Source organism: Narcine bancroftii, chromosome 2 (genome assembly GCF_036971445.1).
Source record: "Narcine bancroftii isolate sNarBan1 chromosome 2, sNarBan1.hap1, whole genome shotgun sequence".
In the NCBI taxonomy this organism is placed as follows: Eukaryota; Metazoa; Chordata; class Chondrichthyes; order Torpediniformes; family Narcinidae; genus Narcine; species Narcine bancroftii.
The window spans coordinates 41,821,700-41,844,110 of record NC_091470.1 but is presented as its reverse complement, the minus strand read 5'-3'; the positions used below and the strand labels follow the sequence as shown (position 1 = coordinate 41,844,110).

General features: G+C 39.6%; 1 protein-coding gene across 6 annotated transcripts in view; it reads left to right on the top strand.

Annotated features, from left to right (window-relative positions):
- ppp2r5ca (protein phosphatase 2, regulatory subunit B', gamma a) overlaps positions 1 to 22,411 on the top strand; it is a 164,052-nt gene that overhangs the window by 107,799 nt on the left and 33,842 nt on the right. For 4 of the 6 annotated variants that reach the window (XM_069916425.1, XM_069916429.1, XM_069916427.1 and 1 more), the window contains 4 exons: positions 96 to 155; positions 3,180 to 3,230; positions 16,851 to 16,959; positions 22,099 to 22,152. In XM_069916425.1, coding sequence (XP_069772526.1) covers positions 96 to 155; positions 3,180 to 3,230; positions 16,851 to 16,959; positions 22,099 to 22,152 — 274 coding nt within the window. The remainder of the gene's footprint in view (positions 1 to 95; positions 156 to 3,179; positions 3,231 to 16,850; positions 16,960 to 22,098; positions 22,153 to 22,411) is intronic. The other 2 variants (XM_069916426.1, XM_069916430.1) reach the window with 1 other exon arrangement.

The window sequence follows — 22,411 nt, the reverse complement described above, 5'->3', positions numbered from 1 at the left end:
TACCATCAACACGATTCGGCATTGTTCTGGTTTTGAATTTAGTTGATGGATTTGGATGCCATATGTTTAACAGTTATAAATTTTATTTGTCATAGGTTTATTTATGAAACCGAACATCACAATGGTATAGCAGAACTGTTGGAAATTTTGGGAAGGTGAGTGGTTATTTTTCGAAGTGATTTGGATACATTTTAATCTAAAAGATTTATTTAATGGCTGTTAATTTTATATTTTGCATATCTGTTCTAAAATATTACTATTATGAACAATACATGGAATCAACTATTCTAGTTTAAGCGGAAGATATTAAATAGGTCTGTGGTACATCTAGAGGAAGTGTAACTAGGTTGCAAATGCTGTTTCAGTCACATGTGGTAACACGCTTAAACTTGTATGTGCTTGTGATGAGGCTTATTATTCCAGTGGGTTGTTGCATTAACAAAGATCATATTCTGCATAGATACTTGTACAGATAAGATCTTAAACTGAAATGAACAACTTAATTAAAACTTACATGTAATTGCTTTATATTTAATGCAGAATTATCCAGGATATATGATGCTCATGGTTCTTTCAGAAATTATTAATCCTTTTGTTTTGCATGCTTAATTCAAGTTAATTGTGATTTTTAAACCTGTAAAGTCCTCCATTTCAAGTGAGAATGTATTTTTCAAGCTTCATAAAATAGTTGTAAATAAGACTCCAAGAAGAAAAGTGCTTCTTAAATGTCCATGTATGTTTTAAGTAGAAATAAAATGGGTGCAGCTGGGGCTTTTTTTTTAGGTTTTGAATTTTCATTCTGTTTGCTATTTTGTTTTTTTTATCACTGCCAAAATTGATCAATTTCAGTTGTTTAAAATCAAAGCAGCTTACACTGAAGGAGATTAAATATATTCACAATATTTACTGAGCAATGTTTTGCTTGATTGTGTTCCATTTGTGAGAAGTCCTTCGCGTTCACAAAATGTGCTCGAGACAAAAGTTGAGAACAGAACATTTATTTATATTTACAACATTGCAAGGTTGGGTACTCTCCCCTTACCTCGGGAAAGTACACCGAGGGCGGGAAGCTTCTTTGTTTTTATACATTTTTCAATTCACCTCCCCTTACATTTTTCTTACATTTATCCTTCTTGGATTGGTTTGGCACTTTTCCCTATTCGCCTGACTCTTGACTGACTCTGACTTTCTCCTATCCCGTGCTCACACCTCCTTTCCCCACCCCTTATTAAACAAGCCCTTTGTGTGTACGTGCATATTTCTATATCTGCTTAAATTCCTCTGTTATCTTGTCTACTTTTTCATGTGTCATTTTACACAAAGAACATTTTAACTATTTCCTTGCTTTTTCTACCTTCTATAATTGTTTCTAAGTTCCATTAAAATAGTAACTGTTTCTAAACTCCTACAATAATCAAAAAGTAACTGTTTCTAAACTCCTACAATCCACCCCTTAAAAAGAGCTACGCTTTCAAACCTGTCTAAATAATAAAGGTATCTATCTCCCATAGTTTCAGAAGGTTCTCTGCTGCTTCAGCATAATTCTGTTGTTGCAGAACCATAATGGGGCTGATTTGTTGGACGGCTCGTTTAACTAAACACTGGAGGCAAGGAAGAATACAAGGGATTAAAATTAAGACAAGGAGTATAAAGGCAATGAAGACAAGTGCTGAATGTATCCATGACCAGGAACCACTAAACCATTTAGAAAACCATGAGTCAATGGCAGGGTGCCATGTCTGCACCGGAACATGAGAGAGTTTCCGTATACCTGAAGAGATGTCTTTAACAGCTTGTCCATTATCATCAATTTTAAGGCAACAATTAGAAAGATTCAGCTTGCCACACACACCACCTTCTGCAGCCAATAAATAGTCCAGGGCCGGGCGGTTTTGATAAACTGTTGCTCGTATCTGTTGCTGTTCCTCTGCCAATAAATCTAAAGCAGTAGCTGTCTGGTTAGTAATTATTTCTAGGACAGCCTGCAAACGGATTAAACGATTGAGCATGTAGATCGGAGTTCGGTACCCCCATGAACCATCCTCTGCCCACGTAGCTGGTCCATAGTATGAATTTATGCGTTCAGCGGGCCAGTCATCCCCCCATCTGCCAATCTCAACCGAACGGCGTTGTATGGGGGAATGTAGTCGTGTGGAAATATGTTTATCAGAATCTGGAGGAAGAAGATGGAAGTGTGGTTGTATCATTCCAATACAACAAGTTCCACTCCAGTCGGGTTCAAGGTATGTATAAACCATATTACCACAAATCCAATATAACCCATCAGGTGCATAGCCGGAAGGACTAGAATTTTCCCAGAAGGATCTCAGCGCAGGAATTGCCTGATAAGGGTTGAAACCAGTGAAATTCCAAAACCCAATGTCGGCAAGGTCAGATGTGTCATTAATGGGAACCAGGGGTACACAGGAAACATCTGATCGATTAGAAAGGGACAGGAATCCGGTAGACGGGGCAGGAACCCAATTTCCACTAGTGATATTTTTCCAGTGCCGGCAAGCCAAATCGTCTTTTGGGTGCCTGCCGTGTTCTTTTACCAAGCACTCAAAGCCTTGCGGATGATTTTCCAACTTTCAAAACTCACGGGATCGACCAGAAACGCTAGTAGAAATATTGGAGGCAAGGAGTGTACGATCATCTAATGGCTCACCTCTCCATGGCCAAGTTCCATCCCGGGTTGGTCCGCTACAAATCCAACAGTTGCGAACACCAAGCTCTTGGACTGTAAGTTGATGCAAATCGACCCATAGGTTATCCCCGAGCCTATGTTTGTTGGCTTGTTTTCTTGCCCTTTCGTATAAATCTTTTGGATCCCCTTGTGGCAGAGCAGGCGTATCTTGAGGCCTCTCTGTTGTATTCTGGCACTCCACTTTAGAGAGATCCTGACCAAGGTACCATGATGACCTGGCAAGGGGTTCCCTCTGTTTTCCCAATTGAGCTAAGCATATTGGCCCAATAGGTGAGCAAGATGGAGACATACTCCGTTTAGAGCCCTCCCCTGTACTCCGGTGGACAGTATAGATTTTATTCTCGTTCCTGCACCAGGAACATTCAGGGAACAAACAGTTCAGACTTTCCTGTTGAATTAAGCATCCTGCCTGTGTACCTGACCACTCCTCAAAATACTTAACTTTCCAAACTTCCCCTTTGTCTTTTCCCAGTGCGGTCCCTTCTCCAATAGGACTTCACACAACCAAACTGAGAACAGGGAGGTATGGCAGATTTTTTTACATTCCTTCTCCCCCTTTTTCTTAATACAGTGAGTAAGATTTGGTGACGTAACATTAACCAAGAAACATCCAGTTACAATAACACAAAATAAAAGATACATATTCATCATTTTCTTAGATTCTTCTTCCGCAAAGTCAATTTAAGTCCATCGGTATGTCGTTCAGATTGCCACTCTGAGCCTTTGGAGTCCTTGCAATTTTCAGGGGGAGGACAAAAACGTTTTACTCGTTGTACATGTGTCCAACCTCTCTCTGGTCCGAACAGCAGTGTCTGTAACTAAAAGGACACAATAAGGACCATCCCAGGTTGGCATCAGCTTAACGTCTTTCCAACACTTTATCAGTACCCAGTCACCGGGTTGAATGGTATATGGGGAATTCTAAAGGTGGTGTCTGCGCTAGAATTCCCCTCCTCAAATCAGCCAATGTGGTGGAAAGCTCCTGCAAGTACTTGGATATAAATTGATAATTTGCCTCCGGTATTGGGAGGTCTGCATGTGAGCCCAATTAAGGGAGGCCAAACAGCATTTCATACGGGGAGACGGCAATATCCCAGCGGGGAGCAGTACGAATACGGATCAAAGTATCGATAAGGATCAATACGGATCAAATACGGCAAACTGGGACAAATACCTTGGACAAAAACGCCACTGGTTGCCGGAGCCCCATTCGTTCCTGGGTCAATACCCCCGTAGCTACCCCATCCTTTGCATTAATAAATAATCAAATGGTTTATTCAAATCAGGTAATGCCAACACTGGAGCCTTGGCGAGACAACTCTTTATCCTCTTAAATCCCTCCATTTCTTCCTCTGTCCAAACTGCAAGAGAATTATCTAGGCCAGCTAACTTATCATATAAAAATTTTACCAGACTAGAATAATTTTCTATCCAAATTCGGCAATATCCCACCAAACCAAGGAACTTCCTGAGCTCTCAGGCATCCTTGGGAGGTGGGATCTGCAAAATACCATGTATTCTTTCCGGGCTTATTCGCCTACTTCCCTGACTATTAGATGGCCCAGGTATTTTACCTCTTGCTGCACAAATTGCAATTTCGCCTCACTTACTCTCAACCCCTTTTCTCCCAGAAAGTTTAACATATCCACCGTATATTGTTTAACAGACTCTTGTCCTTCCCCCGTAATCAATAAATCATCCACATATTGAATAAGCTGACAATCCGATCTTTTTGGAGCTTCTTCCAACACTTGTTCTAATACCTGGGCAAAACATTAGGGGACTCTGTGAAGCCTTGCGGAAGAACTGTCCAGGGATACTGGTTCTTTCGTCCAGTATACGGGTTCTCCCATTCAAAGGCAAACATGTCCCTACTGCCCTCATCCAGAGGGCAAGCCCAAAAGGCGTCTTTCAGGTCTATCACACTAAACCATTTACTAATTGGATCTATTTTTCCCATAATAGTATATGGATTAGGTACAACGGGGTATTGGGCCAAAATTACCTTGTTTAACTCTCGTAGGTCTTGTACCAGCCGATAAGTACCATCTGGTTTTCGGACTGGCAATATTGGGGTGTTAAAGGGGGACATACAGGGTTCAAGCAAACCATCCAGTAGTAGTTGATCGATTACGGGTTGCAATCCCTTCCTTCCATCCATAGAAATCGGGTACTGTTTACACCTAACTGTCTGATTGGGATCCTTTAACGTGACCCGAAGTGGGGGAACATCCAACCCCCCTCTATTTCCCTTCTTCGCCCACACTTTGGGGTCAATCAACTCGCGATCTTCTTGTGCCAATGTATAGAACTGGACTCCGATCCCCTTCCCCTGGGCCGAGTCCCAATGCCTAACGAATCCTGAAAATCTCAACCCAATAGGCAAACTCCTGCCTGAGGGACTAGTAGAATGTCTCCCCTTATCACTTTTCTCCCCATTTGTACCCTAAGGCCCCTTAATTCAGGAACCTCAAAGTTAGATCCCCTGACCCCTGAAATAATCACCCTCCCGTTTAAAAACTGTTCCCTTGGGTTTGGTTAAAATACTAGAACGAGCAGCTCCCGAGTCTACCATAAAAATCATATCTTCTTCGTGGGGGTCCTATGCTTAAGTTTACCAATGGTTCTCCATGCCGCACCATGGCACTCTTTACGAGAGAACCCTGACTCCCCTAATCTTCCTCCTCCATCAGGATATAGGATCGTGTGTCCCTGGCCCTCTGAGGGCATTCCCTTTAGAAGTGTCCCTCTCTTTTACAATAGTAACAAACCTTGGGCCCTGTCTGCCATCCTTTGTTGGGACCACCTCTTGGAGCCCCCGCTCGTGGTCGGGGACCCTGTGGTTCGTCCCATCCTTCAAATCCTGGTCCTCCTCTTTCTCTCATTCCCATCCATCTGCCCGGACCATTGGTCGGGCGTCTTTGACTTCCCTGCTGTCCATCTATGACTTCCTTTACTGCCTGCATTAATATCTTCGCCTTTCTTTTCTGCTTATCCTCACTTCTCTGAACGTAAGCTCTCTGGGCTATTTGTAGAAGTTGTTATAATCCCTGTTCATGCCAATTTTCAGTCTTTTGGAGTTTCTTTCTTATGTCTGGGGCTGAGTTTGTAACAAATCCTGTCAAAACTAATTATTTCCTAACTGGTGACTCTATATCCAATCCTCCATATTGTATTGTTGCCCGCAGTCTACTCAAAAAGGCCGAGGGGGTTTCCTCTGGGCCCTGGGAAACCTCGAATGCTTTCTTAAAATTCTGTCCTTTTGGTATTGACTCCCTCACTCCCTTTATCAGGTTCACCCTGTATTCTTCCATCCGGGTGCGACCATCTTCCGTCCCCTTATCCCAGTGTGGATTGACCAGAGGGAATTTGTCCTCTCCAGCAACTGCTCCTGGACCTCCCTGGTGTTCCCAATCCCACACCCTAATTCCAGCTTGTCTAATCATTCCTCTCTCATCTAAAGAAAATAAAGCTTTGAATATAGACATTAACTCGTCCCAGGTGTAAATGTTAGGTCCCAGAAACTGATCTAATTGCTCTGCACAGGCTTGAGGATCTTCAATTAAAGACTTCATTTCCCGTTTAAAATTTCTCACTTCTGTGGTAGTCAAGGGGACATTTTCAAAGCCTATTCCACCCCCTGGACCTCCCAAGGGTACCTCGCGAAGGGGAAACATTTGCGCCTGAGAAGGGTCCGGTCCCCAGGCTCCTGATGGAACTGGATCTTCCTTATGATGTCTGGGACCCAAAGCAAATTTCCCCAGCCTTCTCTTCGTGAAGTTTTTCACACTGCTCTTCTAATAATCCCGAACAGTCTGGGTTATATACCTGGGGGGTAAGAGGCGGCAGAGGACCCTTAGCTTGTAACCGAGTCCTTATCGTGTTTTCTCGTTCATTTTCATTGATGAGTCTCGGAGGGGTTGGAGTGGCAGACATAGGAAGGGGAGATAAAGCGGGCGGGGAGGAGAGGGCAAGGGAGGAGCCGGCTCAGGATATGGTGCAGGTAATACCTGCAAGGGTCCCCAATTTTCAGGAAGAGGAGCCAAAGGCTCCTGTTCCTTAGATTTCGCCGGATCCCTTGTATTCATCACCATCTGGTCAAATTCTACAAACAGCCAGCAGGCAGCATAATCACTACTTTCGGAGTCCTCGGGTCAATGCTCATAAAGCCAGGTATTCAATGCCTGGCATACCCAATCCTCATCCGAACCGTATTTTGGCCAAAATACCAAAGACCCCTTAATTGGACTTTAGGTCATTCATGGCAACAATATTGAATCATTTTCTTTTTGTTTTCCCCGCGGGTTTTCCCCGCACCCCAATTCATCAATTGCCTTCCCAATGGGCTTCCTGGGGGAATTCTATCAATCGGTCCTATTCTCAGACCTTTCTTTTTGCTCCCTCCCCCACCCATGGTGGATAAATCAGTCTTACTCGGCTGTCGAGCTTTCCCAGCACGTCACTCACACGGCTGTCCCGTCCTTTGTTCTCAACGTCTCTTCTCGGATATCACTCGCTACGTCCACTGGCCAGACACTCGATGACCAGGAGTCCGGCTAAATCAGCCAGGGTACACCAACCCCCTTTCAGACAAGCACCAGTCAGTGGAGGGAGTGTGATCCCGGACGAACCCCCAAGTTGTGAGAAGTGCCTTCGCGTTCACAAAATGTGCTCGAGACAAAAGTTGAGAACAAAGAACATTTATTTATATTTACAATATTGCAAGGTTGGGTACTCTCCCCTTACCTCGGGAAAGTACACCGAGGGCGGGAAGCTTCTTTGTTTTTATACATTTTTCAATTCACCTCCCCTTACATTTTTCTTACATTTATCCTTCTTGGATTGGTTTGGCACTTTTCCCTATTCGCCTGACTCTTGACTGACTCCGACTTTCTCCAATCCCGTACTCACACCTCCTTTTCCCACCCCCTATTAAACAAGCCCTTTGTGTGTACGTGCATATTTCTATATCTGCTTATCTTGTCTCTACTTTTTCATGTGTCATTTTACACAAAGAACAAAATAGTAACTGTTTCTAAACTCCTACAATAATCAAAAAGTAACTGTTTCTAAACTCCTACACATTCTTCAGTATTTCATTGTCAATCATTATATCCTCCAGTTTTTTTTGGTTCTCATCATAGAATATAAATGAGATGCTTAAAGTGGATCCTTACTGACTTCAAGGCTTGTAGCTTTTTATTCCTTCTTGTACATGCAAGGGATTGCAAAATAATCTTACACATATTATGAGTTCCCATTTCATTTAGTGTGTGTATCACTTTAAGGGCTAGTACTGGCTGCAACCATTCACAGCTGTGGAGAGACTGGGTGGCAACAACTAGTACAGACAATACCCAAAGTTGATACTCTGGAGGAAGAAAAGAACATTTTTTGCTTTAGCCAGGGACACAGGTGGTGAGAGAGTCATGTGAGTGAAATACTGAAGGAAACCGGATTCATTATTGATCACCAGCCATCTCATGGAACACTGAGGTGGAGTGACTCTGTGAAATGGACAATTGGCTGATTCTCCCTGTCAGGAGAATTACTGAACCACACCATGACCAAAGGAAAGGTCACTTTGACTGTCCTGTACCTGGGTTTTGGAAGCAGGAGAATTGCTGCATCAGATAGTGACCAAAGTAATGATCATTTTGATTGACCCATACCTGGGTTGTGGAAGTAGCACGTTTCGTTTCCCCGATGCAAGGAAAAGGGGAGTCGTGAGAACAGTTCGACTGAAAGGATATTTCTCAGCAAGAATTTTGACAAGAATTCGTGGGTTTTCAGTCAGTCAGTCTCTCCCACTTTTTTAATGAATATTTCTGGGTTCATAGATGAGTCTGGACACAAGTATTTTAATCACAGGTAAATTTAATGAACACACAGCAGACAAATGAGAGAATGTTAAACGATACTCAATTACTATATTACTAAACATCTATATAGACATTCACATGGGCCTAGGTTGGACTCCTTTACCAGTGGCCACCAATACAGCCATGCGTCGACTTGTGTCTGGGTTACTTTCTGGAAGTGGGGACACAAATCGATTTGGGCACAAGTCTATCATTATAGGTGAAATATACTGTACAACATAGGATACCATGACACACATACATATTTACCTAAACTTCTATATTGTACATACACATGCTAAGTTATTATTGTTGATTTCATTGATGCAGCTCCTTTAATAGCCTGGGTAATTTTCGTTCAATTCTTCAAGATTGTGGTTATGGTTGAGTGAGCCATCCCAAGTCACACGCTATAACATTTATAGCGTTACCACTTTCATATTGCTTTATCACTTTTAGCTTCTCTTCCAAATTGATTGCATGCCTTTTTAATTCTGCCGGAGACTTGCTTTGGGAGTGTTTAGGGCCCATGATGCATTGTATATTTTCAGATAAAATTTAGCCAATGAGATCACACGCAAAAAGCCCCTATGGTTACCTTGGATATTACTCGATTGGGCACAAGTTGAGGTATGGCTGTACTCTAAATGCTCACACATGCGTTCACACTCTAGAGACGGACTTTCATGCACACTCCCAGTTCCTTGTACCAACAGGGGTGCAGCTCTCTGCAAGCACTGATCTATCGCAGAACTATGGTTCAGCTTGAGTGTAGTGCAAACCTTACCTGTGACACTTACTGCAATGTTCACAGTAGCGACCTGATGTGGAGCAATGTCCGGGGCTTGGACCATGAGGCAGATAGAATTGCTATGCATTGATGTTGTACTGTATTATAGTTCTTATCTGGGTGCTTAGCCAATAATGACCCTAGATAATTTAAACAAACCAACGCCAAAGTGAGCACTAATGGGTGGCAGGAGTCCAAACTTGATTGACAAGTGATGTGACTTCTGAATAAGTTTCGGACAAGGAAGATACATGACCACCTGCATTCCACAGTATTCCAGACAGGCAGGGAGGCCACGTGTTTCTCCACAATCCACATATAACAGCTATGGAATTTGACAAGTAATCTTTGAAGTAAGGAAAGAAGAGTCAGTGCTATTGACAATGATTCTGCAGTTCGATAATAGAATAGTAACTATAAATTATTTAATTTGATGCCAAAACATTTTGCATCAATAAGAAGTAGAACTTTTCTAAAAAAGCACACGCCCAAAAAAGCATCAATTCTGGTTTATTGTATTCTCAAGAACAGCCATTCAGAGAAAGAAATGAATATTCTGAACTGGATCAGTGTCACCAGAAAAATAAGGAATTTGTAGCTTTCTACATTTAGATCATAGGTGCTCTGTGTTTAGTGAGGGATTGCTTAAGGTGGTATGGGGTGGAAAGAAAAAGGTATTGCTTAAGGTAGTATGTGCGTGGAAAGAAAAAGTTTGAAAACCACTGTTCTGTTCGTACCTAATTGACTCATTAAGTGCATGGTTTCATAACTCTAAAGGAAATTGGCGAATGACAAATTTTCTCAAGCAAAATATTTCAGTAACAATTGGGTCCAGAGCAGTGGTTCTCAACCTAACCTTCCCACTCACATACCACCTGAAGCAATCCCTTACCAATCACAGAGCATTTATGGCATAGGACTTACTTAAAGTGGTATGTGAGTGGAAAGAAAAAGGTTGAGGACCACTGAATTATATGTTCCCAGCAGTAGTAATATCAACTCGTGTTATCACCTTGAATCCTGACCTTTTGCTGTAATGTTAAAGGGAGTAATAGAATTGGAAACCAATGTTACATATTCAGCACAGATTAGAAAATTGAAATTTGGTGTGACATAAATTTAGCCCATGATTTGGATCATTACATTTATGAAGAAAAATCTTATTTCTTTCAAACCAGAACTGTAGGTGGAATTAAATATTTTAAGGCATCTTATTTTTTTTAAAACAGATTTCAAATTTTATCAATATATTTTAAAATTATTAATTAATAACATTTAAATTTTGTGTATGTCTGTCTTGAGTCCTTGTGTCTTTTTTCTATTTCATCTGTTTTCTCTCAGGTGGCAGCCAAACATGATCCCAGCTCCTTGTTTGCTTCCTACAATGTTCCTTTTTTTGTTTTGATATTTTTGCAGGCTAAGTGGAGAAAACAATCAGATTAAAAGGTGTTTCTCCTTTAAATGAATACTACTTGTGATACATTTGCCATAAAAATGCTTGCATTTGTCATATACATTGAATGGTAGACAATTGAGGAGTGCAGAGCAACAAAGGGATTTAGGAGTTATGGTAAATAGTACCCTCAAAGTTGATACTCAGGTAGATAGAGTGGTGAAGGCGGCATTTGGAATGTTGGCCTTCATAAATTGGAGTATTGAATTCAAGAGTTGGGATGTGATGAAATTGTACAAAGCACTGGTGAGGCCAAGTTTGGAATACTGTGTGCAGTTTTGGTCACCGAATTATAGGAAGGATATAAACAAAATAGAGAGAGTGCAGAGAAGGTTCATGAGAATGTTGACAGGATGTCAGGGTTTGAGTTACAGAGAAAGGTTGATGGAGGTGTTCAAGATTTTAAAAGCGACAGAGAGAGTCAACGTGGATAGGCTTTTTCAATTAAGAGTGGGGGATATTCAAACCAGAGGCCATGGTTTGAGATTGAAGGGGGAAAATTATAAGGGGAACATGAGGGGAAATTTCTTCACGCAAAGGGTGGTTGGGATGTGGAATAAGCTTCCGGCTTGTAGGGCCAAACTGGCCTGTTCTGTGCTGTATATGGTTATCATTGTCTCTACTACACCAGTTATCTGGTTCTTGTGATCTGAAGTTCTAAGACTGCTTGGCAGCCTGTAGGTTCTTAATTATGATTTAAGATCTGCAATATAGACCCAATATTATGAAAACGATGTGGTTAATGGTAATGACACATGGATTCTATGAAACACTTGCATATTTTCATTATCTCCCTGACTGTGGCTTGGCTTAGAGGACAAAGATTTATGGAAGGGTATGTCCACGTCTGCTGCAGGCTCGTTGGTGACTGACAAGTCTGATGCGGGACAGGCAGGCACGGTTGCAGCGGTTGCAAGGGAAAATTGGTTGATTGGGTGTTGGGTTTTTCCTCCTTTGTCTTTTGTCAGTGAGGTGGGATCTGCAGTCTTCTTCAAAGGACGTTGCAGCCCGCCGAACAGTGAGGCACCAAGATGCACGGTTGGAGGCGATATCAGCCCACTGGCGGTGGTCAATGTGGCAGGCACCAAGAGATTTCTTTAAGTAGTCCTTGTACCTCTTTTTTGGTGCACCTCTGTCTCGGTGGCTAGTGGAGAGCTCGCCATATAACACGATCTTGAGAAGGCGATGGTCCTCCATTCTGGAGACGTGACCCACCCAGCGCAGTTGGGTCTTCAGCAACGTGGATTCGATGCTTGCGGATTCTGCCAGCTCGAGTACTTCAATGTTGGTGATGAAGTCATTCAATGAATGTTGAGGATGTAGCGGAGACAGCACTGATGGAAGCGTTCTAGGAGCCGTAAGTGATGCCGGTAGAGGACCCATGATTCAGAGCCAAACAGGAGTGTGGATATGACAACGGCTCTGTACACGCTGATCTTTGTGTGTTTCTTCAGTTGATTGTTTTTCCAGACTCTTTTGTGTAGTCTTCCAAAGGTGCTATTTGCCTTGGCGAGTCTGTTGTCTATCTCTTTGTCGATCCTTGCATCAGATGAAATGGTGCAGCTGAGGTAGGTAAACAGGTTGACTGTTTTGAGTTCTGTGTGCCCGATGGAGATGTGGGGGCGCTGGTAGACATGGTGGGGAGCTGGCTGTTGGAGGACCTCAGTTTTCTTCAGGCTGACTTCCAGGCCAAACATATAGGCAGTTTCCGCAAAACGGGACTTCATGCGCTGGAGAGCTGGCTCTGAATGGGCAACTAAAGCGGCATCGTCTGCAAAGAGTAGTTCACGGACAAGTTGCTCTTGTGTCTTGGTGTGAGCTTGCAGGCGCCTCAGATTGAAGAGACTGCCATCCATGCGGTACTGGATGTAAACAGCGTCTTCATTGTTGAGGTCTTTCATGGCTTGTTTCAGCATCATGCTGAAGAAGATAGTAAAGAGGGTTGGTGCGAGGACGGAGCCTTGCTTCACGCCGTTGTCTATAGCCAGCAATTTTATGACATGCTGCCATTTGAAATATTTAAACAACCCTGTTTAATGGAAAATAAAAATGAGAAAATAAGCACAGAAATAAAATCAGAAAATGCTGGAAGGACTCAGATGAGGCATCTGCAAAGAGAAATTAAAATTTCAGGTTGAATATCCTTTATCAGGTTTGAATCTCAAATATTAACTTCATCTTTAAACAGATGCGACCTAATCTGTTGAATGTTTCAAGCATTTTCTAATTTGCAGATTGTTTATTTTTTAAAATATTCTTGATCAGTTAAAGAGTATGGGAAAAACAAAACTTAAGAGTTGCAACAAAGGGGGAGGCAGACCGTAATGGTGTAGGGGAAAGAGGTGGACTTGAATCTCTCCCGGGTGATTAAAATATAAAGCCTGAATTAAAAATTCATTTCAAATTTAAAATATATTATAAAATCCTCTGGAATCTAACTAGAAGCTGTTAGATATGGCAGCTAGAGGAAAGAAAGCAGCAAAAGAGAAGAAAATCGTAAATAATTTTTAAAAATCAAGGAAGAGTGGCTTACCTTACAGTTGGAGCCTGGGCCTCAAGTTCCAAAGCCTCCACAACTAACTCGTGCAATGACGGCTTACTTTCTGCCAAAGTCAGTGCCACTTCCCGTGGATACTGACAAATCAGCCACCTAGAGCTATATTGATTAAATGTCTTCAGTATCAAGATAAAGAGAAAATTTTAAGATTGGCGGTCCAGAAAGCTAGGCAGAACATGGGACCTATGGTTATTGATTCAGATTTAAGTAAAGCAGTGGTAGATAGAAGAAAACTATTCAATCCAGTGAAGGCGATTGTTTGGAAGAAAAGCTATTAGTTTACTTTTAGATATCCATCTATGTTGAAGGTGTTTTTGGTGAATGAACAACTTAGGTTATTTATGGATGAAGTACAAAGGTTTGCAGAATCACTTCCTATTATTAAGGAAGAGCAACAAGAATTGTTGAGTTTAAGTTCTCAACGAGAAATTCAAAAGAGAGGGGCTTAAAGCGGTGAGTGATTTATTATTTCCTAATGTGTAATTAATTAATTTTTCCCAGGGGGGTTAGATGTTCCTCTTTGCTTGCCTGAACCATTATGTGCCTGTATGGTGGAGGGAAATAGTGCTGTATATTTTTATTCAGCGGTTTTTTTGGATGGGAGAAGTGTTTATAGTTTTTTTAAGTAATATCTTTTTAGTTTGGTTATTAATGAATTTTCACTTTTTTAATTTTTCTTTTTAAGGGACAGAGATGTACACAGGAGTCGGTTAGAGTTGATAAATTGACCTGGGAAAACAGGATTTGAAGAGATTTTAATTTGGGATAATGGATGATAAAAATAAATAAATTTTTTTTTTTAGCTTTAATGTTAGTGGCTAAACAGTAAAATTAAATGGAAAATAATATTAAGTTAAATGAAAAAGATGAAGGTTAATATTGCATTTTTACAAGAGACTAATTTGTCAGAAAAAGAACATTCTAAATTAAAAAGGGATCGGGTGGGCCAAGTTATTACTCATCATTTAATTCTAAAACAAGAGTAGCTATATTAGTTCAAAAAAAAATTAGTAAAAAAAATTACTATAAATTGATCCTGTGGGAAGATATGTTTTGATTAATTGTCAGATTTATTCTGAAATGTGGACACTTATTAATATATATGCTTATTAATATATATGCACCAAATGTAGATAATGAAGATTTTATAAAGAATACTTTTTAACTCTTGGCAGAAGCACAGGAAAAGGTTTTAATAGGAAGTGATTTCAATTGTTGTCTTGATTGGATCAATCAACTATATTAAGTTTTATGAAGGAATTAAATTTAGTTGATATTTGGCAAAAGTTGAATCTTGAGAATAGATTTTTTTTATTGGCACACTTACGAGGAAGGATTACTAAAGTTGAGTATAAAGCAAGAATACTTTTTGATCATTCACCACTTTTATTAATATGTTCAACTTTAGAGGAAAAAATATAGATGGAGGTTTTAATACTGCATTATTAAAAAGTGTAGATTTTTGTGATTTTATAAGAAAGCAAATTCAATTTTTAGAAGTCAATTTTAATTCAATAGATAATTATTATTTGGGATGCGTTAAAAGCATATATGAGGTCAAATAATAAGTTACTCGGCTAAAATTAAAAATGGACAAATCAATTAGAACAGGAAATTAGAAAAAGATTTACAATAATTCGGAGTTCATAAATCAAGACATAAATGGGAGGTAGATTTAAATAAGCAAATAGATAAATGTAGATGGATTCAGATATGTAGAGAGAATATGAAAAGTACAATAAATGTGAGATATCATTTAATTCAATATAATTCATCAGATTTATATTTTAGGTGTGGACAAGAAATTTGTAATATTTTTGCATTTGCCTTGGCAGTGTTCCACAATTAAATCTTGTTGGCTTGATTTGGGTGATTTGTTAGAATGAATAACTGGAGTAATATTCCCACAGGATCCAATGTTATTTTCAATAGATGTTGGAAGAATGAAATCTAAATTAAAACTGAATATGTATCAAGTAAAATTTGTTCAAATTGCCTTGGCAATAGCTAGAAAATGTATTGCTATAACTTGGAAGTCGGATACTGATCTTGAAATAGATAGATGGCGTACAGAAGTTTGGAGTTGTATTCTACTTGAGAAAATTACTTAAGTTAAGAGATAAATATCATGAATTTTGTGAAATATATAGAGCCCATATTTACAAACTGTTGGTATCTTGAACATACCCTTTCTCTTATAGGTCTCTATGAATATTTCTATGTTTAAAAGTGAAGTACTCCTTTTGTGGTTTTCTTGTCCTTCTTTTTAAGCTTGGTTGGGGATTTATAGGAGGTTTTTCTTTCTTATGTATTTCTTTACTCTTTTATAAAATACCACATGTATTTTGGATTAAGTTTGAAATATTGTGATATGTTTGCTAAGTGGTTTTATATTAAATAAAATATTTTTAAAAAGAACGATGATGAGTACAGAGACAGAGATTCAAGCTGACAATAATAAGCTGGAGAGACTCAGCTTATGTCGAGAGAAATGGTCAATGTTTCAGGTCGGGACCCTTTACCGGGACTCAAATTCAGACAATTGAACACAAAGATTGTGGGGAAGCAAAGTGATGTGAATAGTTGTGACCTGGAGGTGGAAGTAGTTCCAGCTGCTGAATTATGGTGGGAGTTGGATACATTTTTTTGTAATTTCCAGGAAATGCAAAGGTAGTGGCCTGATTTGGCAATTCATTCACAGAGCCACGTAAGAAATTATGGGTTGAATCAAATCTGACCCCCCTCAATGCTGTATACTTCTATGTAAGCACAACAAAACAGATTTGGAGGACTGTACATCAAAAATGGGAATGGATTCAGATGATGCTGGAAGGAAAACTGGGTCTAAAAGGTGTATTAAAGTGGGTCTAAATGTAACAATGCTGAATATGAAATGTACAGTGTCTTATAGGGACATCAAGAATGTAGCCACATAAACGATTTAAAATGTTGATTTTTAGTCTTTGATTTTCTTTTAATTAAATGTTCTTTTGGTAAAACCATGGGAAAAATGAGTGGCAACAAAGATCAACACAAGCTGGACTTGGATTTGCTAACAGCATCAACTCTGCCACAGAGAATTGTAGTGAATATGTTACAAGTTGTATTTATCAGTATTTTGTCTGAACCTTTCTTCTGCCTATTCTAGTTTTATTTTAAACTATTCAATAGTTCAGAATTGGAGATTGAAAAAGTACACCTCAAATGAGCTCAACAAAGAGATAATTGCTCATATAATATTAAGAACAACTGAAATGACCTTTCATTAGAAAAATGAATGTAGCAGTAATTGAACTGTTGAACAGTATAGCAATAGACATATGAAAAAAATGTTTAATATGTGTGGGGTTTTCAATTCTCTGATATTTTTCATTTTTGTTTGAACAAGCTAATTCTTTAACTGGTTTTGAGAAATGCCTTAGGAGATTGAGTGTTTCATACAGTCAAGTAGTTTCATTAGCTAATATTTTTCTTTATTTCAGTATAATCAATGGATTTGCTTTACCATTAAAAGAAGAGCACAAGGTTTTCCTGTTGAAAGTATTGTTACCACTTCACAAAGTAAAATCTTTGAGTGTCTACCATCCACAGGTAATTTTAGATTTTGATACTTAGCAAAATAAAAAGTCTTTACAAAATTGTGATAGGAATTTGCTACTAAATTATTAATTCCACATAGGACTTGGGGGTTAATCCTAGATTTGTTCATTGTGGTAAATCAGAGTGTTGAATTGTTGGTTCTGTGACATTGCAGTATCCTGTTCTTCCATGAAAATGTGAAGAAGAACCTTTTGATGTTGATTCATCAGCACCTTAATGACTTTAGGAATCATTTTTGTAAGGAAATATCATAGTTGAGTGTAGCTTTTTAATAAACTTAGCAAATGGGTTAAAACTACTTGATTCAAATATCTTGTCCTTTGGTTAACCTTGCTCATGAGAATAGCTCAGTGCCAATTCCAAAAATGCAACTAATTGTCTATTGAACCTACTTATTCTACATCTGGTGATCTTTGTTTTGTGGGATGGCTTTTTGTACATGTGTATTATCTGTGAAGATTTTAGGTAAAACTATTGGGTAATTGCTTAACTATCTTAATTTTCAAACTTACTGATATTTGTTTGAAGTTTGTATTTTTTTATTATTGATATTTTATCTAGCTTTCTCCATTCAGTATTTATCCTCACCATTTATAGATTAGAAACTACATGCACTTGACCTGTGGTTCACTTTTTAATGGATGATGTTCAAACTAGGTCTTGATGTGATCTCTGATTATTTTTTTTTCTGATTCTTTGAAACTTTAAATATGCTTGGATCAAATGAATGGGGAAGGCGACACCCCAAAAGACTTTAGTTTTGCTCACTGAGCAGAACATGTTAAGCAAAAGTTTTGTGAAGTGTGAATCAGCTTCTAAAATCACTGTCATTGCTCCTGTGCTGGGTGCAGAGACCATTTCACTAATCCTTTGCTTTTAGGTTTCAAATGATGAGATCTGGAAATGAATGAGCCTCAAGTGGCTTAATGGGGCCCTGCCTCGAAAATACTCATTTGGGGGCAGATCTTTGGTTTTATTATGTGGAGACATTTTAAAAACTTAATTGATGTAATCAATTAAAAATTAAGAAAAGTTAATTAACTTAACTTTAAAAAACATACCTAATTAGAACATTAAAACACTACAGCGCAGTGCGGGATTTTCAGCCTTTGATGTTGTGCCGACTCGTATATTCTTTTAAAAAAAACTAAACCGTCCCTATTAACCCTCTATTTTCCTTCATCCATGCACCTGTCTAGAAATCTCTTAAATGCCCCTAATGTTTCATCCTCCACCACCATCACTGACAAGACATTCCAGACATCCACAACTCTTTACACACAAACAAAAACACCCTGGTGTCTTCCCTAAACTTCCTTCCTTTCACTCTGTACTCATGTCTTCTGGTGTTTGCTAATCCTGCTCTGGAAAATAGGCACTTGGCTGTCCATTCTATCTAATAATTTTGCAGACCTCTATTAAGCCTCCTTTCACCTTTCTGTGCTCCAAAGAAAAAAGTCCCAGTTTTGCTAACCTTGCCTCATAAAATTTATTTTCCAATCCAGTAACACCCTGGTAAATATCCTCTGAACCCTCTCCATAGCTTCTACATCCTTCCTATAATAAGGTGACCAGAACGGAATACAATACTCTAAGTGTGGTCTCACCAGAGATTTGTAGAGTTGTAACATGACCCCTTGACTCTTGAATTTAGTCACCCTGTTAATGAAGTTCAACATCCTAGGCCTTCTTAACTATCCTTTCAACCTGTGTGGCTACCTTGAGGGATATATGGATTTGGATCCCAAGGTCCCTCTGTACATCCATACTCTTAAGGAATCAACCATTAATCCTGTACTCAGCCTTCCAAAATACATCATCCCATACTTACCCAGATTGAACTCCATCTGCATCTTTTCTGTCCAACTCTTGTATCCTATCTATCTTACGACAACCTTCAGCACCATCCACAACTCCTCCAACCTTCATATTATCTGTAAACTTACTGACCAAACCTTCATCCAGGTCATTTTAAAAAAACACAAAGATCAGGGGTCCCAGAAGAGATTCTTGCGGTACTCCACTAGTCACTCCTGGAGAAATTCTTTCCTTCCACTACTACTCTCTGCTTTCTACCTGCAAACCAAATTTTTATCCACTTGTCCAAGGTTCCGTGTATCCCATGCCTCGAGACTTTCTGAATGAGTCTCTCATGGGGCACCTTGTCAAATGCCTTAATAAAATTCATGTAGACCCCATCTACCACCTTACCCATATCACTTTATTTTGTTACCTTCTTTAAAAACTTAATTAGGCTCGTGAGGCACAATTTTCCCTTCACAAAGCCTTGCTGACTATCCTTGTGTAGACTGTACTTCTCCAAATGTTCAAAGATCCTATCTTTAAAAATCCTAATGCAAGACTCACTGGTCTGTAATTCCAAGGATTCTCCCTATTACCTTTTTAAGCAAGGGGACTACATTTGCCATTCTCCAATCTTCCAACTTCTCCCCTGTGGCCAAAAAGATTATAGCTATTGCCCCAGCTACCTCTTCCCTCACTTCCCACAGCAACCTGGGATATACATCATCGGACCTAGGTGACTTATCAATCTTAATGTTTTCAAGAAGATCCAACACTACTACTTGCTTAATCTCAACACTGTCCAGAACACAAGCCTGTTCTATTCCAACCTCATCTTGATCAAGGTCCTTTTCCTTTGTAAGACTGAAGCAAAGTTTTCATTTAGGGCCTCCCCAATCTCCTCCGCCTCCATGCACATGTTGACTCCTTTATCCTTTAGGACCCCAAGCTTCATTCTCATCATCTTTCTGATCTTCACATATGCATAGAACACCTTGGGATTCTCCTTAATCCTACATGCCAAGGCCTTCTCATGCTCCCTTCAAGATCTTCTAAGCCCTTTCTTGCTACCATATACTTCTCATGAGCCCTTCCTGTATCCTGCTTCATATATATAATATATGCTTCCTTCTTTCTCTTGTCTAGCTGTCTCACCTGTTTCATCAACCATGGTTCCCTTTCCTTGTCCCAGTGAAGCAAACCTATCCTGAACCCAGCACAAGTGGTCCCTAAATTTCCTCCATATTAGTTCTGTGCTTTCTCCCTTAAACTTCTGTTTCCAATTTACTCTTGCTTGATCCTGCCTCATCCCATCGTAATTAGCTTTCCCCAATTAAGCACTTTCCCATTTTGTCTGCTTTTATCTTTTTTCATGGCAATGCTAAAGCTCAGGGAGTTGTACTCATTCTCACCAAAATGCTCCCCCACCAAGAGGACCGCCACCTGACCAGATCGTTACCCCAAATTAAATCCAGTATGGCCTTTCTGCTTGTCGGCTGGTCCACATACTGTGTCAGGAGTCCTCCTTAGATGCACCTGACAAATTCAATCCCATCTATCCCTCTTGCAGTAAGGAGGTGCCAGTCACTATTAAGGTAGTTGAAATCACCCGTAATTACAACCCTGTATTTCCTGCACCAATGCAAAATCTGCCTGTTTATCTGCTCCTTGGTGACCCGAGGGTTATTGCTCCTGTTATGTTTCTGACTTTCACCCACACTGACTCAGTGGATACTCCCTCTACAGTCTCCTCCCTTTCTACAGCCGTATTACTATCCCTGTCCATTAATACTACTTCCCTTCTTCCCCCACCTCACAAGGTGCGAGGGAGTGGAGTTTTTATTATATTTTATTAAAAAGAATTTTAAAAACCTTTGTGTCATAGGCTGAGAATCCCTATTTAAATGAATGGAATTGCCAATCTTATGCCTTATTGTTGGAGAGGTAATTTCCCTGCAATTGTAGCAAGAATGGGCCCCACCTCTGGGCTCCTTTTGGAATCCAGCAAAGAAACATTAATTGACATGAGGTACCATCTGTCACTCAGTAAGTTCAAGATTTTGTGAGTCTGCATAATTACCAGATTTACTTCCATTTGAATGGCTGTATAAAAGCTTCTCATCATGGCCAGGAAGACAGGACTGTACCTGGCTACATTAGCTGAGCAGCTTGTTTCAGATGTTTCATGCACTGTTGCTGGAGGGAAAGAATTCAACAGATTTTTTTTGCTATCTACTGTTATCCCAAATGACCTCATCAACATTAAAACTTGAAAGTTAGCATCATACCGTGCTGATAAAACTGACCAGTGGGTAACCCAGAATATCTGGTGTGCTGCAAAGATTTTACACTGATGGCAATCTCCTGAAATTGTCATTTGAACACCTTAAAATTGCTGAATTTTCTTTACATCCTTTCCTATTTTCAATATTGAAAATATGCAAAGATATTGATGATTTGATTAGTCATTTTTCTGACAAAGTTGATGAAAATATACATTGTTGATTTAGCATTTAAGCTTTTATTATTGCAATGACTTCTCTGGAAGAGAAGCAGAGCTCATTCCCTGGTCTGCATCAATGGTGCTGAGATGGAGATTGTAGACAGCTTTAAGTTCCAAGGGAATAGCATCTTCATGACTTGTTCTGATCCAAATATGTAGATGCAATGGCTAAAAAGCTCATCAGCACCCCTACTCAAAAGCCTGAGGAAACTTGGCATGCCTCAACAATTTCTACAAATATACCATTGAATGCATCCTAACAGGGTGTATCACTATGTGATATAGGAACTGTTCCACTCAAGGTTGGAAGAAACTGCAGATGACTGGGACATTGTGAACACAGTTCAGGATTTTGCACATACCAACCCCCTTTCTCTCCACCCTCCCACCCCCCCCCCACCCCCAACCATCTATAACTCGCGCTGCCCTGGAAAAGTATTCAACATATAAAAGACTTGTCCCATTACTTCCATGCCATCTTCAAGGAAGAAAATTAAAGAATTTAAATTGGATGCCACCAAATTAAATGGTAGTCCTTTCCCACTATTGCCAGTCTGCTGAATAAATCTGAATGGTAAAATTATATTGTCTTTGCTCCATACCAATTGATATCTCTCTGCATTTTTGTACTATGGACAAGATGTCTAACTGTTCTACTTGCAAAACAACATGTCACTATATCTTGGTACATGTGACAATAAACCTGAACTTGATCTTTCAGAATTTGACTTGCACAAGAGCTACTGCAAAGTAAGAAAACTGACTACTAAAGGTCCAAAAGGAATGATTCATTTTGCTTTAACTTGTTTTTGCTCTTTATTTAGTTGGCGTACTGTGTGGTACAGTTCCTTGAAAAAGACAGCACACTTACAGAACCTGTGAGTTGACCTTAATAATGTGATCTAAGTTTACCTTCTGTATGGATATTTGAACCTACTGTGCCATTCATCAAAATCTAACTCAGCACTTTTAGCGCAATACTTGCATCCATTGGTTCTGTAAATGCTCAAGTATCTTGTTTTTTCTACCCTGCAACCCACAGCCATTTTTCACTGCAACCAAAAGAGGTGCATTGCCTTTCCCTATACCTTGTCCTTATTTCCATTCAGAAACCTAAACAGTGAAGTTGTTCATGCA